This window comes from Phaethon aethereus, assembly GCF_964289735.1.
Source record: "Phaethon aethereus genome assembly, chromosome: 5".
Lineage (NCBI taxonomy): Eukaryota > Metazoa > Chordata > Aves > Phaethontiformes > Phaethontidae > Phaethon > Phaethon aethereus.
Genome location: NC_138579.1, coordinates 29,670,708 through 29,690,840, shown reverse-complemented (window position 1 = coordinate 29,690,840; position 20,133 = coordinate 29,670,708). Strand labels below are relative to the sequence as shown.

The 20,133-nt window shown below is 44.7% G+C and overlaps 1 protein-coding gene across 1 annotated transcript in view; it reads right to left on the bottom strand.

Annotated features, from left to right (window-relative positions):
• BAZ1A (bromodomain adjacent to zinc finger domain 1A) overlaps window positions 1-4,504 on the bottom strand; it is a 65,131-nt gene extending 60,627 nt beyond the window's left edge. The window contains exon 1 of the mRNA XM_081999898.1: window positions 3,888-4,504. Within this exon, the coding sequence (XP_081856024.1) occupies window positions 3,888-4,000 (113 nt within the window). The 5' untranslated portion in view covers window positions 4,001-4,504. The remainder of the gene's footprint in view (window positions 1-3,887) is intronic.
• Between the last annotated feature and the right edge of the window lie 15,629 nt (window positions 4,505-20,133).

Here is a 20,133-nt window from a genome sequence, read left to right as displayed (position 1 = left end):
GATATACAAATCCAGCCTAGAAATGACAAATGCTTTGTGCTTTAACTAACCAAGTATTCCCATTGAGTCCAAGATCTACTGTATTTTTAGTGTTTTTCAAGAACATGTGTGTTTCGAACCACTTTCATTCATTTTCTGAGCATATAGTAAAAACAAGTTGGGGGTTGGTGTTCTGTTTTTTAAACAGAAGAATGACATATTGGAGAACGTAAAATATAAGAAAGTCACTTTAAGAAAAATATAGGAGAGAGGAAAAAGCAGGGGGAAAAATAAATCTATTGAATGGCTAATTTGTAATAATTGTTATTTTTAATCCTGAAGCCCGTATGAGCCTCTAATATATAATCTATTTAGTGTATGGTAGGAGGGTAATCACAGAAGACCAACTCTTGCCATTCTGGATCACAAAAGCCTTCTTGTACTCTGCCTTGTCTCCAGACATGGTCAATAATACAGATTACAAAATAACACAGAAACAGAGACATTTATTCCTTAATATTTACTGGTTAATTATGCATTAAAGAATATTAAGTTATGAGTTTCTCTTCAACAAAACACAAAAATCCACCTAATTTAACTAAAGACACTTTAAAAAGCCTTTCGAACAGATCTCTTTTTGACTGTAACCAAGAATTCCACAGGCCAATCTATAAAGAAGTTTCAATAAGTTCTGAAGATGCAAAACTGCTCTTTGCCTGGGGAACATTCCTACCGCTCTATCCATACTACTCATGATTTTCTTTTTCAGGCTGCCTTCACAAGCAAGACTTCCCATACTTTAATAGTAGCTCTCACTGCACTTCTGTATCAGCTGTTAACTTTCACAGATGAGGTGTCAAAGACTGGTGGTAACATCCCACTGGTTTAATGCGTTTCTCACACATCCCATGCATCTCGTGCACCTTCGTACTTGCTTTTCCAACTACTACTACAGCTCCAGAGACTTTTGTTGGTCTGTCCCCGGGTCCGTCCCTCTAACCAGGACTACAGCCAAGCATGAAGAACATCAGTTCCCCCAGTTCCTATTGCTCCTGATGTATACAATCGAACACTGCCACCTTGCTGTACCCCCTTTTTTTAAAGGGTTACAAAATTATGTGATGGTATTTCAGATTAAAAGGAAATACATTAACAGGAAAGTCACTTTACAAAATCCTAGTCTTGCCAAATTCTCCTCACATTAGCATAATGATTTCTTATATAGAGAAGAGTATACTAACGTATGATTTGTATTCATCTCTACTAAAGCTGCCACAGGCATGAAAGAAGCTTTTCAATATTAAGTTTGTGCTCAGTAAAAAAAAAACAAAAGCAAAACCCAACAACAAAAAAACAAACAACAAAACAACTTAAGTCTTAACCATTTGTAGTAATTAAAAGCATTCATATAGTTGAGGAAGGGGGTGAATTCACATTACCATGTGTATCTATACAGCCTGCTTGATCTAGTCAGACTCTATAACTTAAATTCTCCCTTCACAAAAATTCCAAGTTGCTATTGCAAAAGTAGATTCAGAGAAGCCTGGTTTAGACAATGGTTTTCTTTCATGAAACAGCTAATACAATTTTTAAAAAGTAGGCCCTCCCTATCCCTATTAATCTAATTGCCCTTGCTTAGGCAAAGAAATGTGAAATGTTGTTTTCAGAAGATATTAGCTATTTGAAGCATCACTTTGCAACCAGCAAAGACAAAGATCAGCATCTTTAAAACGTAGTGAAAGATGACCCTTTGTTCTCCAGTAGATTATGCCACAAACAACTAATGTTACTTATAACTTACTCATCTGTGCCAAGACACCTTGCTAAGCAAAAAAATACTACGCTTTCAATCCAAAGCACCGATTTTACCCAACCTAACAAAAAGAGCCATAAGAGAATTTAAAAAGAAAAAGAAAAAAAAAATCAACACCACACATACATAAAAAACAAGCAGAGCAGAGTTTTCTGCAGTTTTCCCTAATACCATATTCTAAGCCCCAGCCTCTGAGCTAACCACCCACTGACGTTTCTAGGGATCGTCTGTGTGAACACAAGTCTAAATTTACCCCTTAATTCATGAACTTTGGTTAAATATGGAATTTGGTCTTTCATACTTTTTCTTAGTGACAACATCTTTGCAGTGTAAATAAGCCTGTCAGAGTACTTAAAATATTCACCAAACCCTTTGAGAGCAGCAAGGTATTTTAAAAGGATACTTTTCATGCTGAAACTTTAGCAAAACTACACGTATCTGAAACATATTTCAGTGCAGTGTCAACAAATACATGAGAGTCATCTAATTATGTGATAATAATAATTGTAACCAGAAAAGCAGCTTTCAAAATATTGGAAGCTGGGGGAGGGGGACTTAATTCCTACAGAAAAGGAGGCTGTCAGCTCTTGGTCATTAGGTTCTTGTACACCCTATAATGAAAACACTCCTTACAAAACTTCCAACAAAATATTCGACACCCCCTTCCCCCCCCCCCCCCAGTATATCGTCCAGGAAACAGTAAGGCATTACCCTCCAAAGTTACCTAATCCAACTTCTTTAAAATTTTATTAGGTGAAGTGTATTTGAGTAAGAAAAACAAGTCTAAACATGAAAAAGACTTAGGTGTGCTCTAATTTCATGTGCTGCAAATGAAAAGTATTTCAGATTTAATCTCATTAGTCTGCACGTCTTTAAAAAAATAATAAAAAGAGAGTTTGGATGGAGGGGCCTTTTTGTAGGTGGGATGGTGCTGGATCAGACTGAGGGTGAAGTCACATACGTCTATCACCTTTCGAAAAACCTCTCGCTAAATACCTTCTGTCCATTGTTCTTACAAGCGATAAAGTAAGTGGCAGTAAATTCGGGACTATCCGTGCAATACGCCTGCGACGGCTAACTACAATTTCACAATTTCCATTGGTCTTTTTAGACACAGAGAAGGAAAAAAAAAAGGGGGGGGGTAAAAGGAAGGGACGGAAAGAGGGAGAAAAACCTGACAAGAAGGGGAGATCCTGAGGGGTCAGGTGTGCTCGCTGGGTTTCAGGCCGGGTTTAACCTCCGGCGGTGCCGCCCGGCCGGGAAGGGGGGGCTGCGGGGCCCGCTCCACGCCGGACAGGTGCGGCGACCCCCGCGCCGTGGCCCGCCAGCCATTTCCAACCGGGTCAGCCGGCGGCTCCCCGCGGAGGCGGGGCGAGCGCGGCCCTGGGCAGCGCGGCCGCTCCGACACCCCGGCCCGGCGAAGGGACGGCAACAAGGGGTTAATCGCGGCGGGAGCCGGCCGGGGCGCCGGGCCGGACCGGACCCAACGGGCTCCGCAGGCGGCGCCCCCAGCCCGGCCGCTACCACAACAATAGGGCGGCCGCCACATGCCGGGCGAGCCCCGCTGCCCCGCGGCGCCGGTTGAACCCGGGCCCGGCGCGGCCCCTTCCGCGAGGCGGCCTAGCGCCGTCCGCCGCCGACACGCGGCTGCCGGCGGGGGCGAGCCCGGGCCCCGCGGACGCTCGTTACCGCCCGCCGCCTCCCACACGCGCAACTTTCACTTCCCCGGCGGGGGCAGGGGGACGGGGCAGTGAGGAAGGAGCGGGGTCCCCTCCTTCCCGGCGAGGGGAGGGGGCCGCGGGATACCCCAGCCGAGGAGGGGCAGGGATTCCCCCTGCCCCCGGGCGAGAGATCCGCCCTCTCCCCCCACGCCCCTCGGGAGGGCACGGGCTCGGCGCCAGCCGCGCCCCCCCTCGCCCCCCCGGCAGAGCTCCCCGTGGCGCTGCCGGGGAATCCCCTCCCCGCCCGCCCAGGTGTCAGCCGTTCGGGGGTTAAACCGCTCCCGGCCCGCCGACGCGGGGAGGGGGGGCCTGTGTGTGTGCAGGACGGAGACACGGACGGACAGGGAGACACGGACACGGGGGTTGTCTCTTACTCGTAGTCCCTGAAGATCTCGTTAGTGACCCTGCAGTAGAAAACGCGCTCGTCCGGCCGAAGGTCGGCGGGGGGCTTCTCCCTCACGAAGGGCTTTCGGTGCAGCAGCGGCATCGCCCCGCTCCGCGCTCTCTTCCTGCCCCGGGACCCGCTGGGGGCGGGGGGGGGGGGGGAGGAAAAAAAAAAATAAATACAATACGGAGGGAGTGAGTGCGGGAAGCGGCGGCCCCTGGCCCGGGGAGGAGGGAGCGGGCCCGGCGTGTCCCTCCCCCCGGGGGAGCCGGAGAAGGAGCGGGAGAAGGCGGCGGCGGCCTTTTGTGTGCCTGACACGCCGCTGCCTGCCTGGGACTGCGCGCGGAACGAGCGGCGAATCCTTCCTCCCGCCTCCGCCTCCCTCTGCCTCACAATGGGGCCATGACGCCGAGCGGCGGGCGGAGGCGGCGCCCCCCGCCCCAGCCGCGCAACGTGCTCGGCTCGGGGATACCCCGGTCGCCGCCGCCGCCGCGCTTTGTCTCCTCCGGCTCCCCTGCCCCCGGGTCACCCCCTTCCCCCGCCTCTGACCCACACACGCCGGGCCGGACACCAACTTCCACTCCCCCTCCGCCTCCGCCTCCCCGCAAAGCAAACACCCGGGAGGGGCAGCGCCGACCACTGCTCTCCCTCCGTCCCGTCCCTTCCCTGCCTGCCGGGACGCTGCCTAGCGGGGGTCCTCGCCCTCCCAGCCCCGCGTCTCGCCCCGGCCCGCCCGCCGGGACAGCGCGGCCGCCGTGCGGGGGGGCTGCCGGTCCTCCGGCCTGCCGCAGCGGGGGACTCCCCGCTCCTGCCCACCTGGTGCGGCCGCAGGCTGCCCTTGCTGCTCGGCCGCTGCGAAGCGCGGTCCCCCTCGCCGCGTTTCTCCCCTTTCCTCTGCCCCCCCCGGCTCCTGGGAAGTTTTTGATCTACTTCTTCAAGCCCTCAATCAGGAAGAGCTGCGGGGAGGAGCCTTCCCCTGCTCTCTCCTACATCTTTATTGGCCGCTCGGTGCCTTCCAGCGTGTGTCACACAGGAAGACAGCGAGCTACATTATTAATTAATGGCTGAGAGGGCGCATCCTCCATTTTTGAATTATCAGCCGGAGATCTCCGGTGCGGTGCGGGGGGAGAGGCAGGCCGGCTGCCCGCCGTGGGGGGAAGGCGGCTCTTTCTGCGCGGCGCTGCCGGCTGGGCCGGGCCGGGCCGGGCCGGGCTGGGCTGCGGGCGGCACGGCACGGCACGGCCACCGAGCCTCCTGCCACCGGCATTACCAGCGCTTCCGAAACGGGCGCCGGGAGCCGAGGAGCCGCCGAGCAGCTGGGAGACCACCAGCCCCTGGGAGACGACCACCAGCCCCTGGGAGACGACCACCAGCCCCTGGGTCCCGGGGGGATCCCCCGTCCTCAGCACCTGCCCTGCCAGCGAGGGCGGGCGCGGCTCCTGCGGGGCTGTCCCCTCCGGCTGACCCACAGCGGCTTCGGCGTTTGACAGTGCAGTGCCCCAGACGTTCCTCTCCCAGTTACAGCCCACAGCCAAGGAGCGCCGCGCTACCCGAGCACTACGCGTTTGGTCTATTGTCTTTTATCCGGGGCACACGGATGTATTTTGCTGAAAGTGAGATTACACCTAACTCAGATGTGCCTGAGAGTCGTACGTGGGCTCCTTCACGTTGCTTCATTTTTTTTCCCAGTTCGCTGAAAATGTCACTACATGGTTTTACCAGTGTATTAATTTTTCACTTTTTTTTGCACTAATGCGTTCACAGTGCCATTAGTAATTAAAACTGTGTTGTTAATTTAATTGTGTTCTAAAGAGCGCTGACCAGCTTGAAGACACAAAACCACAGAAAGTCCACATCCATTATAGTTCATCATTGCAAAGTCCAGCGCTTACATGAAAAAGCTACAGAATAATTGTAGAAACTCCATAGACCTATCGAGGTGAATAATATCCAAAGGCTGATATCTAAATAGGTTAAGTTTACAACTTAAAATGCTCTTCCTGCAAATAAAGGTCCCTTGCTGTTTCCTGCACCTGTGCATAGGTTGTTTTCTTTACCTCTGCAAGTAAAGGAATAATCAGCACTGCTGTAGCCCCCGCGACTAAAACCTAAAGGAATGTTTACATCCATTCCATTAATTACTTTGTTTGAAAAGCGATCAGGTTTTAATCAAAACGCACTGAGAAATGTTAATGCTTGCTTCTTCCTGTTAAATTTACAAAATACGAAGCTTGAGCTACAAAACAGGTTAACTCCTGAGTTTATTTTCATTTGCCAGTTGGCTTCACTTTCAGTTTTTAATTACTTTCCAGCAAAGGGCACAAATGCAGCTTTGAGTTAATGCACTTGCATCTAACATCTGGTAATTTTTAGTTCGTTTTGCATCAAAACTGTACAGTATGCCATGGTTATGACATTTAGTGTTGCCAGCTCCTATGATTACAGTGAGATTTTGCAACACTTAGCTTTGTTTTAAGCTCTAGCTCTTCAGCAGATGGGACTAAATTGAACCTCAGGTCTCCTGAAAAATAATTACATTCCTAAATCTCAAGGTTGAGAGCAAAGCTTGAATATGCAGAGCCGGAAGGCTCACAAATTAGAAGGGAAAGAAAAGCTTTGAGTTTCAAGTTTTTGTAAATCTCATTATTTTTAAGCCAGTATCATGATGTTTGGGAACTTGGCTGATTTTTTTCATGCTTGGATTGTCAGCACAGCATTATTTGAGCACTAGTTGGTACCCATGAAAAATGCATGAGCTGATAGAACTGTGACATCAAAAGCAAATTCCCTTTTCCTTTTTGCTCTCTCTTGCCCTCTTCTCTTTTCTTCTCACCTTTTCCTCCTCCTCTTGCTCATCCCTGCTCATTACTCCCTCAGTGATTTTCCAGTGAACAGTAACAGGGTTGCGCTATGTTTTCATGTTCTTAGGATACAGAGGAGCAAGTCATTTAGTTTTCACGTCTGTTCTTCAAAATCCACAATTCCAGGCTCTGATTCTGCTCCCAATGAGGTCAGCACGAACTAGAACAATTTTTTATGGCACTAACTAATGTCTACTACGTGGGCATTGAGACTTCAGTGGTAATTAATTCTGAGAAATCAGGAAAAGGTTACTTTCCTTCCATGGGAATATTTATTGCATTTCTACACTGTGTTTAATTTTTGCGGTAATTCGGTCTTTTTAACACATCACTGAAAGTATAGTTTTGATTTAAGATACAAGAATGGGATTATTGATGACATTCAGTGGGGTTGTTGATGTGGATTTTGCCACAGAGCAGCAAAAAAAGAAGCTGCTTGCTTTTTGAAAGATGACTTACACACTAACAGCTGTACTAAATAGAGTTCCCTAGCCAGGGAAGTTGCAGTTCTCATTCACAGAACTTTAAAAATAGTTGTATTGAGAACATAAAATCTTATAAACCACTTGGACTCTATGCTTTACAAGGGTAGTACAATTTCCTAGGGCCAGTGTCGGCCCAGGCTCGGGGCAACCCCCCCAGCTGCTCCTTCAAAGCTCCCCACAATTTGCCAATTTTTAATTTCTTTTCACTTGCTCCCCACTTTATCACAGATTTCTTTCCTTGTCCGATCCTATTTCTTTCTGTGTTTAAACCACCAAGAACTGCTTTACACAAACATACTTGAAAATATCTATTCAGATGTTCCAAAATATCTATTCAGCTATATATCCATTACCAAAAAATTCCATATGTGACTATTGTTACTCTGGAACAAGTAGAGCACATGGAATTATTTTAGTAGAGCATCGCCACTTTGAATTCACACCTAACTTTATATTGGAATAACTAATATTTAGCCAAATCGTATACTTGGAATCATGCAAAAGCAAAAATTTTACCCAGTTTTACCTGTATTATCATGCAATTCGAAGAGTTTTTTGCTGTGGAGTATGTTTAACCACTTGCCTGCTTGCTTTTTTGTTCTTTTTATTTTTCCTCTAAAGCTGCCACTTTGTTCTCTCAGGGTTTGGCTGAAATCAGAGAAAAAAAATCACTGGATTTCTTCATAAAGAACTTCCTTGGACTTTGAACGGACTTTGAACGCTAGGTTCTCAACTCTAATTTTTGTAAAAAAAAATGGTTGAAAAGATAAATGTGAAAAATGTACTTATTTGCGTAAATGATAGATTGCTGGTGAGTTGTTCAATCAAATGACATACTATCAGTAAACTCTACCTTTTTCTCAGTTGACTGGAGCATGTAAAAAAGAAGTATAACATATATGTAAGCATCGACTCATTTTAATGCAATGAGTAGATTTTGGGGGGATAGTATCACCCCTTTTCTTTCCAAATGCTCTTTTGAAAATCATTAATTTCTGTAATGAAAACAAATCGTAGATCACTTTTTAAAAACTTATGGCACCCAACAAAAACACCTTATTTATCCGATTATGCGTTTTATAACTTACCAATATAGCTTTTTTTCACCTTTTGCCCTTTCTCCACCACTTGCTGAGCCAATTTACTCTTTTGATCATATATCTTTATTTAGACTTTAAACTATGTGAGCAAAGACAATGTGCCGGTTTTATCAATCCACTCCAGCTGTGGGTAACAGTAACATTTGGTCTATTGTCTTTTACTGGCTGTAAAGCGCTATGCTCAGTTTTTAATAACATACTCACTTATAAATAACACACTTCAGTCAAAAAAAAAAAAAGGAAGAGATACACAGATGATTTTTCACAATGCATTTCATTTTTCTTTCATTCTAGCTCAGTTGTATTTCAACATGCTTTTAAAGCCGTTCTGTAATCACAAGAATAGGAGGTTCCTTATTCTGCAGCTGCTGGACGTGTTCAACACTTGTTGCTTTCACATGAGTTACAAATAAAGGTAAAAGAATCAATCCCTATGGTCAGTGAATTTTTGGTATAGTCACCTTTTTTTTATAGTTTCTTGATAGTCTTAACCCAGGCATTCCGCAGTTGCAAATGCAGACATGATCCCTGGCTCTGTTGCTGTCATAAAGGGCAGTAAGTCACGGCTGGAGTCTGCTTTGCCTATTGCTAAGGTTAAATACCACCCAACACAGCAGGGCCCATTCCTCTGCAAAGCCCTTGGGGAGCACCGAGATGCTGCTCGTATGGTCAGTTATTCTGCAGAAAGGTATTCCATCTTCTTCTTTGTTTTTTCACAGTTTAATAGGATTTAGACGTACAGTTCTCACTACTTTTAACAGATACCGCATGCTTAATTTCCACGCAATTCCAGAAATTAAGTGATATGTTCCTTTAAAGTTTACTTTAATCATACCCTATTTTTTCCCTCTCAGAAAGTGCTTTTAAAGGTATTTAAGCTGATAACCTTATATAGTGGGGAAAAACTCTGACCTCATCTGCTTTGGAGAGATCACCATGTATGATTGGCCTCTAACACAATTACAAAACAATAAAATGATGTTGTGAAACCACTATTTATTTCCTAATAGTGTCTCTGAAACCAACGTAAATTCTGAGAGGATTGGTACTGCATTTTCTTAGTTACAATTGTAGTGCACAGCATACAAGAGTATTGGCACTACTGTAATTTTCTGACACTAAAGTATTCTGTATTTCTCATTGCCAACCAATGATGACAGATGAATGATTTTGAATGAATGATGGGTGAATTTTCTATCTTTTGCTATATATGCACATTGTCACTCCTGGAGTGACGTATGGCATTTTAGAATAGATTTAAGTATCCTGCATCAACCTGCATGAAACCTGGATCTGAACTGATAAGATATTCTTTAAGCAGTTGAATTTAATATTGAGAACTCTTGAACTGCATAACGCTAACCTACCATTTCCTAAATTTGCATTCATCTTATTTGGATTATATATAATCCAATCCAATAAGAACCAATAATTTCAAGGATGTTTCTTTATGATTCTGTTATATGACTATAGAGTCACAACTTTTTTTTCAGTGATACTGAGATTAGACAAACCTGCTTGCTTATTGAAAGAGATCTCACACAGAGCAGTTTCTGTTGAGGAGCACACGAAGAGAAGTTGGTCCAGTAGCTGATCTGGGTTATTTAGTCAAAGATTACCATAATGAGCCAATCTAAAACATATTATTCCTCTCAAATACAGACCGTGTTGGATTTTCACAGAGTCACTCATTTGACAAATGTGATGATTCACGACTGTGACTAGTATTCTGACTTAGTTATCCATTTAATATGAGACTTCTTTGGCCCCCACCTTATTTTCTTCTGTCTTGTTACTCATCTCTCATAGAGGGCTTTAGGAAGGATGAGGCAAAGCGATTAATTACCTAGGCACTATTCCAGTGGTAGATGCCAAATAAAGGCAGAGTTGAAGAAGCCTCAGCCTGGCTCAGTGGCAACTCTGGATGTCTCCCCACTTGACAATACACATGGCATGTGTGAGTGGAACGGCCCCACCATGGTGCTCCTGCAGGTGCTCAGGCCTAGGCCACCACTTCAGCCCAGGTAGATGAGGGCTGGAGTAAAGCGGTAGCTTGCCCGGGGTACAAAATTAGCTGCAGTTGTGATTTCATGCTTTTGCAGGACACTGCTTTTCCATAATTGCTTGTATGAACAGGGTGCTGGCAGAGTGATCCAAGCCTGGTGTGCTGAGTCTGAAGGCTGGAGGGGAGCCCACCATACTACGTCATGGCCACAGAATTTATTCCTTAGGGGAACGCTATACTCAAGGGAGATCCTCCGAAAGGAGAGCTCCTGAGGTACAGCCTAGATGATCACACTCCCTCCTCCCACAGATCCAGGGACAGGCATATATTAAGTGGACACTGCTATCCCATGATGCCCATGTTGGCGGGGCATCTCACCCAAGAGAAAGTGAGATACTGATGGAATTTCTACATTTCTTAAAAGCCAGGCACTCATAAATGTGTTTGGTTTATATAAAGCATGCATGTAGAAAAGAACTAAAGGAAAAACAACTTAAAAGGTGGTAAATCCAATTGTGCTTTGGTCTTGCTGGCTTTGGAAGACTTGGGACAGCTGGAAAGATAGTAGACTGTTATCATACGGTTTCTAAGCATTCATAGCAAGGAAGAAAATGTAAATCTTTTTGTTACCAGTACCAATTTAGTGCAACAATTGATAGAATGGAATAGTTAAAGATTCAATAAGCTGTGAATTAAAAAGTGAAAATTATTTCAGTCTAATTTCCAGTCATCTAAGAAGTTCCTAAACAAAAAGCAAAGGCAAGACTTTACAATCCTAAGACCACCTTCATACATGGAAGTTACAGTACCTGAGACCTCATTTAGTACAATCCCACACCATGGACATAGAAATAATGTTGTAAAAATGCTTATAGCCACATAGTTTATTGTTCTGTAGGAACACTTTCTAGTGATGCAATTTATCATTATACATCTCTACATGTACCCATGTTTAAGGTTGAATTGGTATAAATATCTCAGGCTAAAATACTTTTTAAAAGTTTGTACCCTAGTTATGACAATTACAGAATGTCATAAAAAATTGTATGTAAACCCAAGTTTACAGAGACAGTAACACTTAAAGCAGCATACCGACCATGCTGTTGTCCCCCAGAAATCAGAAAGTTACTTTTAACTGCAAGCTTCCTTTAGGGCAAAACAAAAGGTCACTTACAGCTCTGCCTAGTCCCTAATGGTTGCAACAGCTTAGACCCTTACTTTATAAAAAGCTTTCCATTACACTCAGTACCACTGACTCACCTGAGGTCCAGTGACAGAAATGGAGCTAATAATGAGAAAAAGGAGGAAGTGTTCAAGATGGTTCTTTTATACGTTATCTCGGTAAGTGCCTCACTAAAGTCCGTACCAAGGAGAAAGATTTAAAAGCTCAGATCACGTTTAAAAATGCCCATGCCTTCCCATCACTGCCTTGAACTACCTCAATTTTTGTTTTCTGATGTCTGTGAGTGGGTGTGTTGTGCCTCTGTGACAAAACTAAAGTTCAGTGGGAGAATTTCCTGCTTCGTAGATCAGTTTTTAACCATGCAAGGCATACGCATAACCTCAATTCTCCGTTTCTTGCCTGTTGTGCAATTGAGATTTTAGTAGCAAAAGGAGTTACAACCTCAGCATTATCTAATACTTGTGCATATTGCATGCGCACATGCTTGGATAAAAATGTTTAACAGCTGACATACATTGAAATAAAACACTTCCCCCCCCAATAATACTTCATTCACAGAGTCTGAAGGAATCTCCTGGCAGGAGGACGATTTGCCATAAAAACTGGGAAGAGGAAAGGGAAAGGTATGCCAGGAAACAGAGCTCCGGCCTGCGCCAATGGTTGGATTCTCGGTGAGCTCCACAACAGCCCGTGACTACAGCCCATCTCTGAGGCCAGCACATATGAATTCTGCTTAACGTTTGCCTAAAACCTGGTCACAAAAAGTTGTGACTTTCCAAATGACTTTGCAGAAGCAAATAAAAGCAGCGATCTGCTGGCTGGCAAAGCTTGGTCTGACTGTGTGAACGAGTAAATGCTGCCAGAGAAGTTCTATTCGCTGCCGTCAATTTGTATCTTAGCATGAGGCTGATGCTGCCACCCCAGCGGGCACCAGCTCCGCGGGCTGGTCTGTCAGCGGGGTTTGAACAGCGTTTGGCACTCACTGTGGGATCTGGAAGAAAAACACTTTCTGGAACTACGCGTTTTGTGATGAGTGTGGAGGAGGCCGGAGCCGGTTTTTAACAGCTGGACCCCTGCCGCAGTGCCGGGGCGATGGTGGGAGCTTCCACGTGTGGCTCACAGCTTCCCTGAGGAAGGGCTGGACGTCTGGCTGTTTTCATGCCCCTGTTCACCGCTTCACGCCTGCCTAAACCATGAGCAGTTGGGCATCGGTGTGGGGATGGGGACATGCATCCACCCAGGGGCCTCGAGTCCCTCAAGCCACCAGCGCAGAGCGCGTCTGGGCGGCGGGCGGCAGGGAGGAGGCCAAGCAGGCAGGGTGGGCCGCTGCCCGAGGCTCTTCGCCCCTCCCCGGGGCGCCAGCCTCGCCAGCAACACGCTCGCGGGCACCGCCAGCCGGGGCCGGGGCCGGGGCCGGGGGCCGGGGCCGGGGCCAGAGGCAGGCGGCCCGGCCGGGGCGCCCCCTGGCGGCGGCGGGAGCGGGCGGGGGTACCGGGCGGTGGGCGCCGCTGCGGGGCCGTTGCGTGGGCAATGGCGGCCGCAGGACGAGGCCCCGCGCCAGGCGCTCGTTAGGGCAGCCTCGTGGCGGTCGGAGCGTCCGCGCGCTCGCCTGTAGATAAGGCGGCTGGTTAAAGCTTAACCCGAGCAGGCCGAGGAGGCGAGCGCCGGCGGGAGGAGGTGTTTTAGGGAAAGCCCTCGCAGTTTGTCCGACCCCTCTTCCAGGGGGGGTGTGAGAGGCTGAAGGCCGCCGCTCCTCAGGCGGGCTGCCCGAGGAGGAAGGGCTCAGGGTTGTGGCTGCTGCGGAAAGGCTGCGCAGCCCGTCACCTCGACCTCCTCCACATGTCCGAGGGTTAGGAGCCTCGGCAGCCGCAGCAGGACAGTTGTGCGCCAGCAGCTCACCATGAAGGAGGTCACCCCCTGCCCGAGGGAGGCCCACAGCCCTCTCCACGTTTTAGGCCTTTGCCGAAATTGGGTAGGAATTGTCTTTTGGCTCCAAGCTCCGGGAAAGCTTTGAAGCGTGTAGGTTACAGGCACCAGGTTTGGCTGGCCCTATAGTTGACGGTGAAGAAGCGGCACTCGGTTCGGCACCATGTGCTGCCCTGTTCCTCATAAGCCAGCCGGATCATGCCCAGCGCTTGGCACTGGTGTGTGGTGTGTATAAAACCCCTCAGAAATTAAGAGGTCCTTCTACTGAGGGTCGTAAAAAGTAATCTGTTCCAGTGGGGGTCGAACAACAAAATGCTGCTGGGAATAATTTGGACTTTGTTTCTTCAGTTAAACTGAAATTAACCTCTATAACTAGTCTTTCATATTTCCATGGTGTATAGACCTTATGCATATGGCCATTATTTTTGTAAAATTAAGTCTGTCCCTTCTGTCCCTTCATTTTATAAACTATCAGTTGCTAAGGATTTAAGGAAGGATAAAAAACCCTGTAAATTGTTACAGTTTCACAGTGTTAGGGAATGCAGGCGGGAACTTTCCTGTCTCCTCTTTTTTTTTAACATAGTCTGCTCCTAAATCCTAGTCTTAGATGTATTGTAAGCTTTGCATGCAGACCAGACCATGAACTAGTTTAACTAGAGTTATTTTGGCATCAGTTTAGATGCTGTGGTGTGTGAACTGTCAGGTGGACACACTGAGAAACAAGGTGTAAACTTTATATTAGCACATCAACACAGGGTTTTTAAGATATTTAGTTAAGTAGGCGTAAAAAGTGATCTAGATGAGCCAGCACAAGCTTTGTGCATAGACTAGTTTTAGTATTATTTGGAATTAAGTTCCTTTTGTCTGGAGTTTGTCTGTGTAGGAACTCTGCCTAATTCTGTATCAGATGACTGGTGTAGGTATATGCGTGTCCCACCAAAGGGACATTTGCCTTGAAGTGATATAATATGCTTTCCTCGTATAGTATTAGTAAAGCTAGAAACCCAGCCCTATCAACTGACCTACATGCTATTTTCTTAACACTCAAATGTAATTTATTAATTCCTTTTAGATAGTGACAGTCATGGATTTCAAGACACAAGTATTTTCCTCATATGAGTATGTTCCAAAGCCTTTGCAAAAGGTCTGTGAGAAGAAAAGGTCATTGGTGTGCTTGAACTTCTTTAGAAGTTAAAGGTAGACTGAGCAGTAAGATTAAAAGGTATCCAGAAGCAGGGAATGTTACCCCCATAAGTTCAATCATACTAAAATTACTCTTTAGTTCATTATGAAGCCTGATTTTTTTTTTCCCAATAAAAATATGGATTAATATGATCTGCAGTTTTTCTGAAGGAGGAAGTGAATACACACACACACACACAAACCCCTTGCGGCCAATATCTTTAAAGATTCAGTAGTGTTTGGTATGTCAAAACACTTGAACAGCTGTAAGATCAGAACCCAAAGGCCTACAAACAAGGATGCAGCACCTGGAAGGGCGATTAAGGTAAAGTGAAAAATGCTTACATGGGTCCTATTGTAGTTGCTGTTTAAATAATCCTATCTGAACTTAACCATTGTACTAAAAAAATAATCAAGTCTTGCAGGTTACTTGGGCTTATGCAACTTGAAAACAAAATCTATCAGTTGAGCCAGGTCCTTGGCACTGCTCCAATGGTTCAAAACAGATCTAGAGCCAGCTTAACTGCCCCAGCCATAACTATTTTCACTTCTCCAGGAACAGCTCTGCAGGGCATAGACCCACTGAGACAGCCTACACTTCCCTACTTCTGAACTCTGACTCCCAGAACATATGCAAAGAAACAAATGGCGTGGGCAGCATGTACCTGCTCTGCAGTGCCTCTCTGCCTGGGGAACGCTTCCCTGGCCTAGGAGTAACTGACTGATTCTTTAAACAACAAAACAAACCCCAAGATAGTTAAACGAAATGTTCACTGTACCTTTCCTTTTTTTAATTCTTCACCTTTGGAGATAGGATAGAATCAGCATTGAGAAACTATTATTTTTTTAATGTCAGCTGGTAGGGTTCGGGCATGTTTGCTTTTCCTTGATCTCTAGTGAATCAGCCCAGGTATCATTTTAGAGTTCCTGTTGCTTGTTTTATCCAAACACGCTCTCAAGCTTCTGTCTGCTGAGGAAGTAATGAGAATTTGTGGAGTAATAAAAAAGAGTCAACATTTCACAATGTTGAAAACTGTTAATAATCAACATCAAAAGGCTTTAATCTGTTGACAGTCATATATTTGATTTATACAGCTGGCTGTCCTACTGGCTCTTCTTTCAGGCTAACTGGAGGGTGCTCTGAGATACGTGTCTTTGTACAGTGACAACTGGAAACATTGAGGTAGTAGCAGCTATCCAAAACAATGGGCTGAATCTGAAGACCTGAGCAAAAAGTAGTCCAGGCTGTGTGTGTGATTTTCCCAGGTTGATGTGAATGAATTAAAAGCAAAGGCACTGCCGCCACGAGCAAAAAAAAAAAAAAAAAAAACCAACCCCAAACAAAAACCAACTCCAAAACAAAACAGAACAAAAAAACAACCCTCTGTCTAGCAGTTGCCTAGAGCAAGGGAACGGAAATCTTGTTTTCGTGTTCCTGTTGCCTAGAGTCATGTAAAACCTTTGCCCTTCTACAACTAGCTACAAATCCTGGGGCTGACTTGGTATTACACTGTGTGAGCAGGAAGAAGAAAGAAAAGAGAGAGAAAGAGCCCTTTGGGGCACTGAATGAGCCTGAGGCCCAAGCACAGGATTTGTGAACAAGAAATTGCTTACTGTTTATTTACAAAGACTTTAGAGGAAGGGCTAGAGCTGGTACTGCCCCTTTGTCCTCCTGATAGACACACTAATTCAAAGACTCCAATAATAACTTATGAAGCCAGGAAGAAAACGTTATGTTTCCCTTTTATGACAATCAGATGTTTAATGGGAGGAACACTCAATGTGCATCTAAGAGATAGGTGATGCCAGTTATGAGGAAAAGAGAACTTCACACCCTCAAACTAAACTCATTTGGTTGCCAGTACAGTAAGCAGCCTAAACAGTGCAGAGATAGGTTCATAGTCATTTAAATGTAGTAGGTAACACATAAAAAAACCTTATCTAGAGACACCATAAACTTGCAGGGCTTGCTTAGCAAAATGAAGTGACGGCTAAGGTTCTCCAAACACAGGCTAGTCTCTTTCCAGGTTTGACTGAGAAGGGAACAGAACAAGGACAGCTGAGAGAGGTGCTGATTTCAGCTGGTTTAAAGCTGCTTCACTGGCATAAGTAATTATCATCTCATGTCCTCGCTTTCTGCAGGTGCAGGAAACCCTGTTTCAAAGAAGGATTTTCATTAGTACCATATTTTGGAAGGTCAGGCAGCAACAGCGATGAAAACACGACAGCCAAAAAATTAATAGGCAGCACAGGTACCTGTTTGAAAGAACTCTTTTCATCATTTCAGCAGCTACCTTCTAATTTTCTTCATCTCCTTATCACTTTACATGAACTTTGTCTCATGAAAAGATAAGAAAAAGATTATGCACCAAATGATTCAGCTGACTCCCTATTCTGACACTCTGCAAGGAAAGTGGATATAAATGTTATTTGTACAAGGTGAATTTCACCTTGCTTTTCACTTCCCAAAGTAAAAAAAAATAGATTTATAACATTTCTGTTAATGTTGCCCTTTTCAGCTTGTTTGTTTGTTTTAAATGTATCTTTGAACATGTTACAGTTTCCTAGAACTTCTAGTTCCAGAATAATTTAGATCATTAGGAAAAATAAATTGCTAGTATTACTTTAAATGCATCCTTATCAATCAGAAACACAGCTCAGTATTAGACTGTCATATCTAGTTTTACAGCAGTAGTGTACATCAAAAGTTAGTTTTCTCTGATGTTATAAAAAGTTTTCGGAGGAGAAAGAAGTCACAGTTCCTTGGGATATTTATAGTATTTAAGAATGCTTTTAAGTAACTTGTAATGGCAGATGCCATCGAGTACTCCGTCATAAGTGGTTTTCTTATTCATAACGTGTAATGCATATTATAGTATGTTTCATGCTAGGCCCACATTAAACTTTGTAGAAAAAATAAAGACCACGTCTGTATTGCTGTATGAATCCCATTTGGGTTTTGTTAATGCCATGTATTTTGATTTTTGTTTTGAATACAGCTCTTAAGTGGGGTTTTTAGCCATCAGTTTGGTAGTATAACATGATGGACTTCAATGGGTTATGTTTAAAGTTCCAACATAGGTATCGATGGCACACACTGAATGGTGTTACCATGGGGTACGAAACGGATTTGTTACAACAGCACTAACCTTTGAATGGCTTGGACAAGAGGCCAGCGGAGAGAGATTCCTGCACTTCCAAGTGCTGGCCCCTTTCTTCCTTTGACAGGAGGCTACCTCCTCCCACCTCTACTACGCAGCCTCTCTCCAGGAGTGCATTCTCTTCCCCCAGGGTAAGTGGTTGTGGACTGCTGCCCCAGCAAACTGGGAAGATGGCTACAGCACGTCCTGGCTTGGGTTAGAGGAGCAAGAGGGAGGACCACTAGGAACTCAGAAGGTCTGGGATACCATTTCTGGGGACTAAACAAGCTCCCACTGCTCCAGAAGGATCCCAGATGTGGAGTTAACAATTGGCAATGCACTGGAAGAACCGAGTTAGGAATTATTGACCTGTAAATGATAGGATCAATTCACAGAATTACAGAATAATCAGGGTTGGAAAAGACCTTCAAGATCATCAAGTCTAACCATAATTCACAACACCGTAAGTCTTCCTAGAACAGGACCAGGCCACATTCTAAGAAGAATTGCCAAATTTGACCAGATTTAATGTTTCATTCAGGCTTCTCCAGCCTAGAAAGCCCCACTCCCTTGGAAATGGCAGTGGCTTCTCACACTACATGTGTGAGGCTCCTAGCACTACTACAAGAATTGTTACCTTCTTTAAAACAACACATTTCTATCTTGTAAGCCCCAGTCCCACTTACTGTCTGTAGCCTTACCTTTGCTTCCAGCCCTGATCCCTTCCAACTGCTGCTCTTAATCATCCAGTCATAAACATCCCTTTTAACATGTATGCTCAGCAGCCAGCTTGCTTTTCTTCTAGAATGGCTGTGGTTATCGATTATTCAAAGTTATACTGTAATTGGCAAGTAACAAGTGATTTCACAGCTGTTTAAAAACTTCTGAGAAAATAAAGTTGGAACTTCAGGGGCAAGAAGATAAAAATATTTACAGTCGTTGTTAAATAGTTTAAAAAGTAGGTCATTCTTCTTTTATTTCTTGTCTTTCCTCTGCCATTTAACATCATGTGTGAGGATTTTCCTTTTGTAAGTTACATAGCTGCTCCCCTGTCTCATAAAAACCAAAGAAACTGGACTCAGAGCTTCTCGCATGTTCTCAGTTGAAGCCTGTAGTCCAAACTCCATCTTAAGTGCTGTTAGGATGATCCTCACTGGGAAGATGTAGTTCTGATTTCTGGGTGGTTTTTTCCTTGTTTTTTCCGTGCATTTCTGTTTTAATACTTTTCTGTAGAACTAAGCAGATAAGTCTCTGTGTTGTGTACCTCGACACGCTACTCCAGTCACTCTGGCTTTGTTGAAGAACTGAACTGACACCTGTCTTGGTTTACTACTCTATTCGTAGCTGTTGAGTCCTGCCTACCACAATCGTTCCACAGCCTCATAACTCAACAACCTGTCCCTTTTTCTGTCAACACAGCATTTTTCTAAAGAATGCTGTTGACCAAACAAATACCTGCGGAGAGGATGAGACTGCTATTGCATGTGCAGCTTTTTTAAAAAGGCAGTCATCTGGTGAGGTGATGAGAATTTGGGGAATTCTGTGCTGTAAATACACAGATGTTTGTAATACATATATGGCTTGCTTGTAGACAAAGCCAGCACTCAGGAGACTTCAGCATATATAGAGAGATATAAACAGGAGATGTTTAGTTCTGTCATAGTGAATTATGTACCAGACACAGAGACTGGGGATTCCGAGGATTATTTTTGAAAAGTCATGTGTTTGAGTCCTACACCATTCCTAAATGCCCTAAGTGAAGCAGGGGCTGAAAGAAGAAAAGTCAGATTCTGGTGGGAAAGGAAATCTTCAGATTGCTGCTAGCCTACAGTTTTCAGTTATTGCCTTTAATTATTCTTGAATTGTATCATATTAGGCATGGCTTATTCAGGTGTTTCTCAAGGGCAACGAGTGTTTTATTTCAGCAAAGCATAAGGGTTACCAAAAGAGTGACTCCCAGCAAGTAATAACTCAGTACAGAAATGTAGATTTCATTCAGAGGAAACTATTTTTAAGATGTGTCATCACCAACAGAACAGACTTTGGTTGGTATAAGCTAGTTATTAATGGCTTTCTGATGTTAGGCACGGTATAGGTCTGAATGTGATTAAGTTAGCAGGAATTCTGCCACTCTTTGGTGACAATGACGTTGAGTCCTGAACTGAAAAATGGGAACATCTTAGCAAGAGAGTAGCTATTCTGAATAATTCAACTAAAATATTAGAAAATTTCAGGGTAAATGGAAAGAGCAGACCTCAGCATAAGTGATTTAAAAGAACTACAGTTGTTAAGATCTAATTATTATGCAAAGACTGAGTAGCTTACAAAATCCCTAATGTTGCAGTTTACCGTT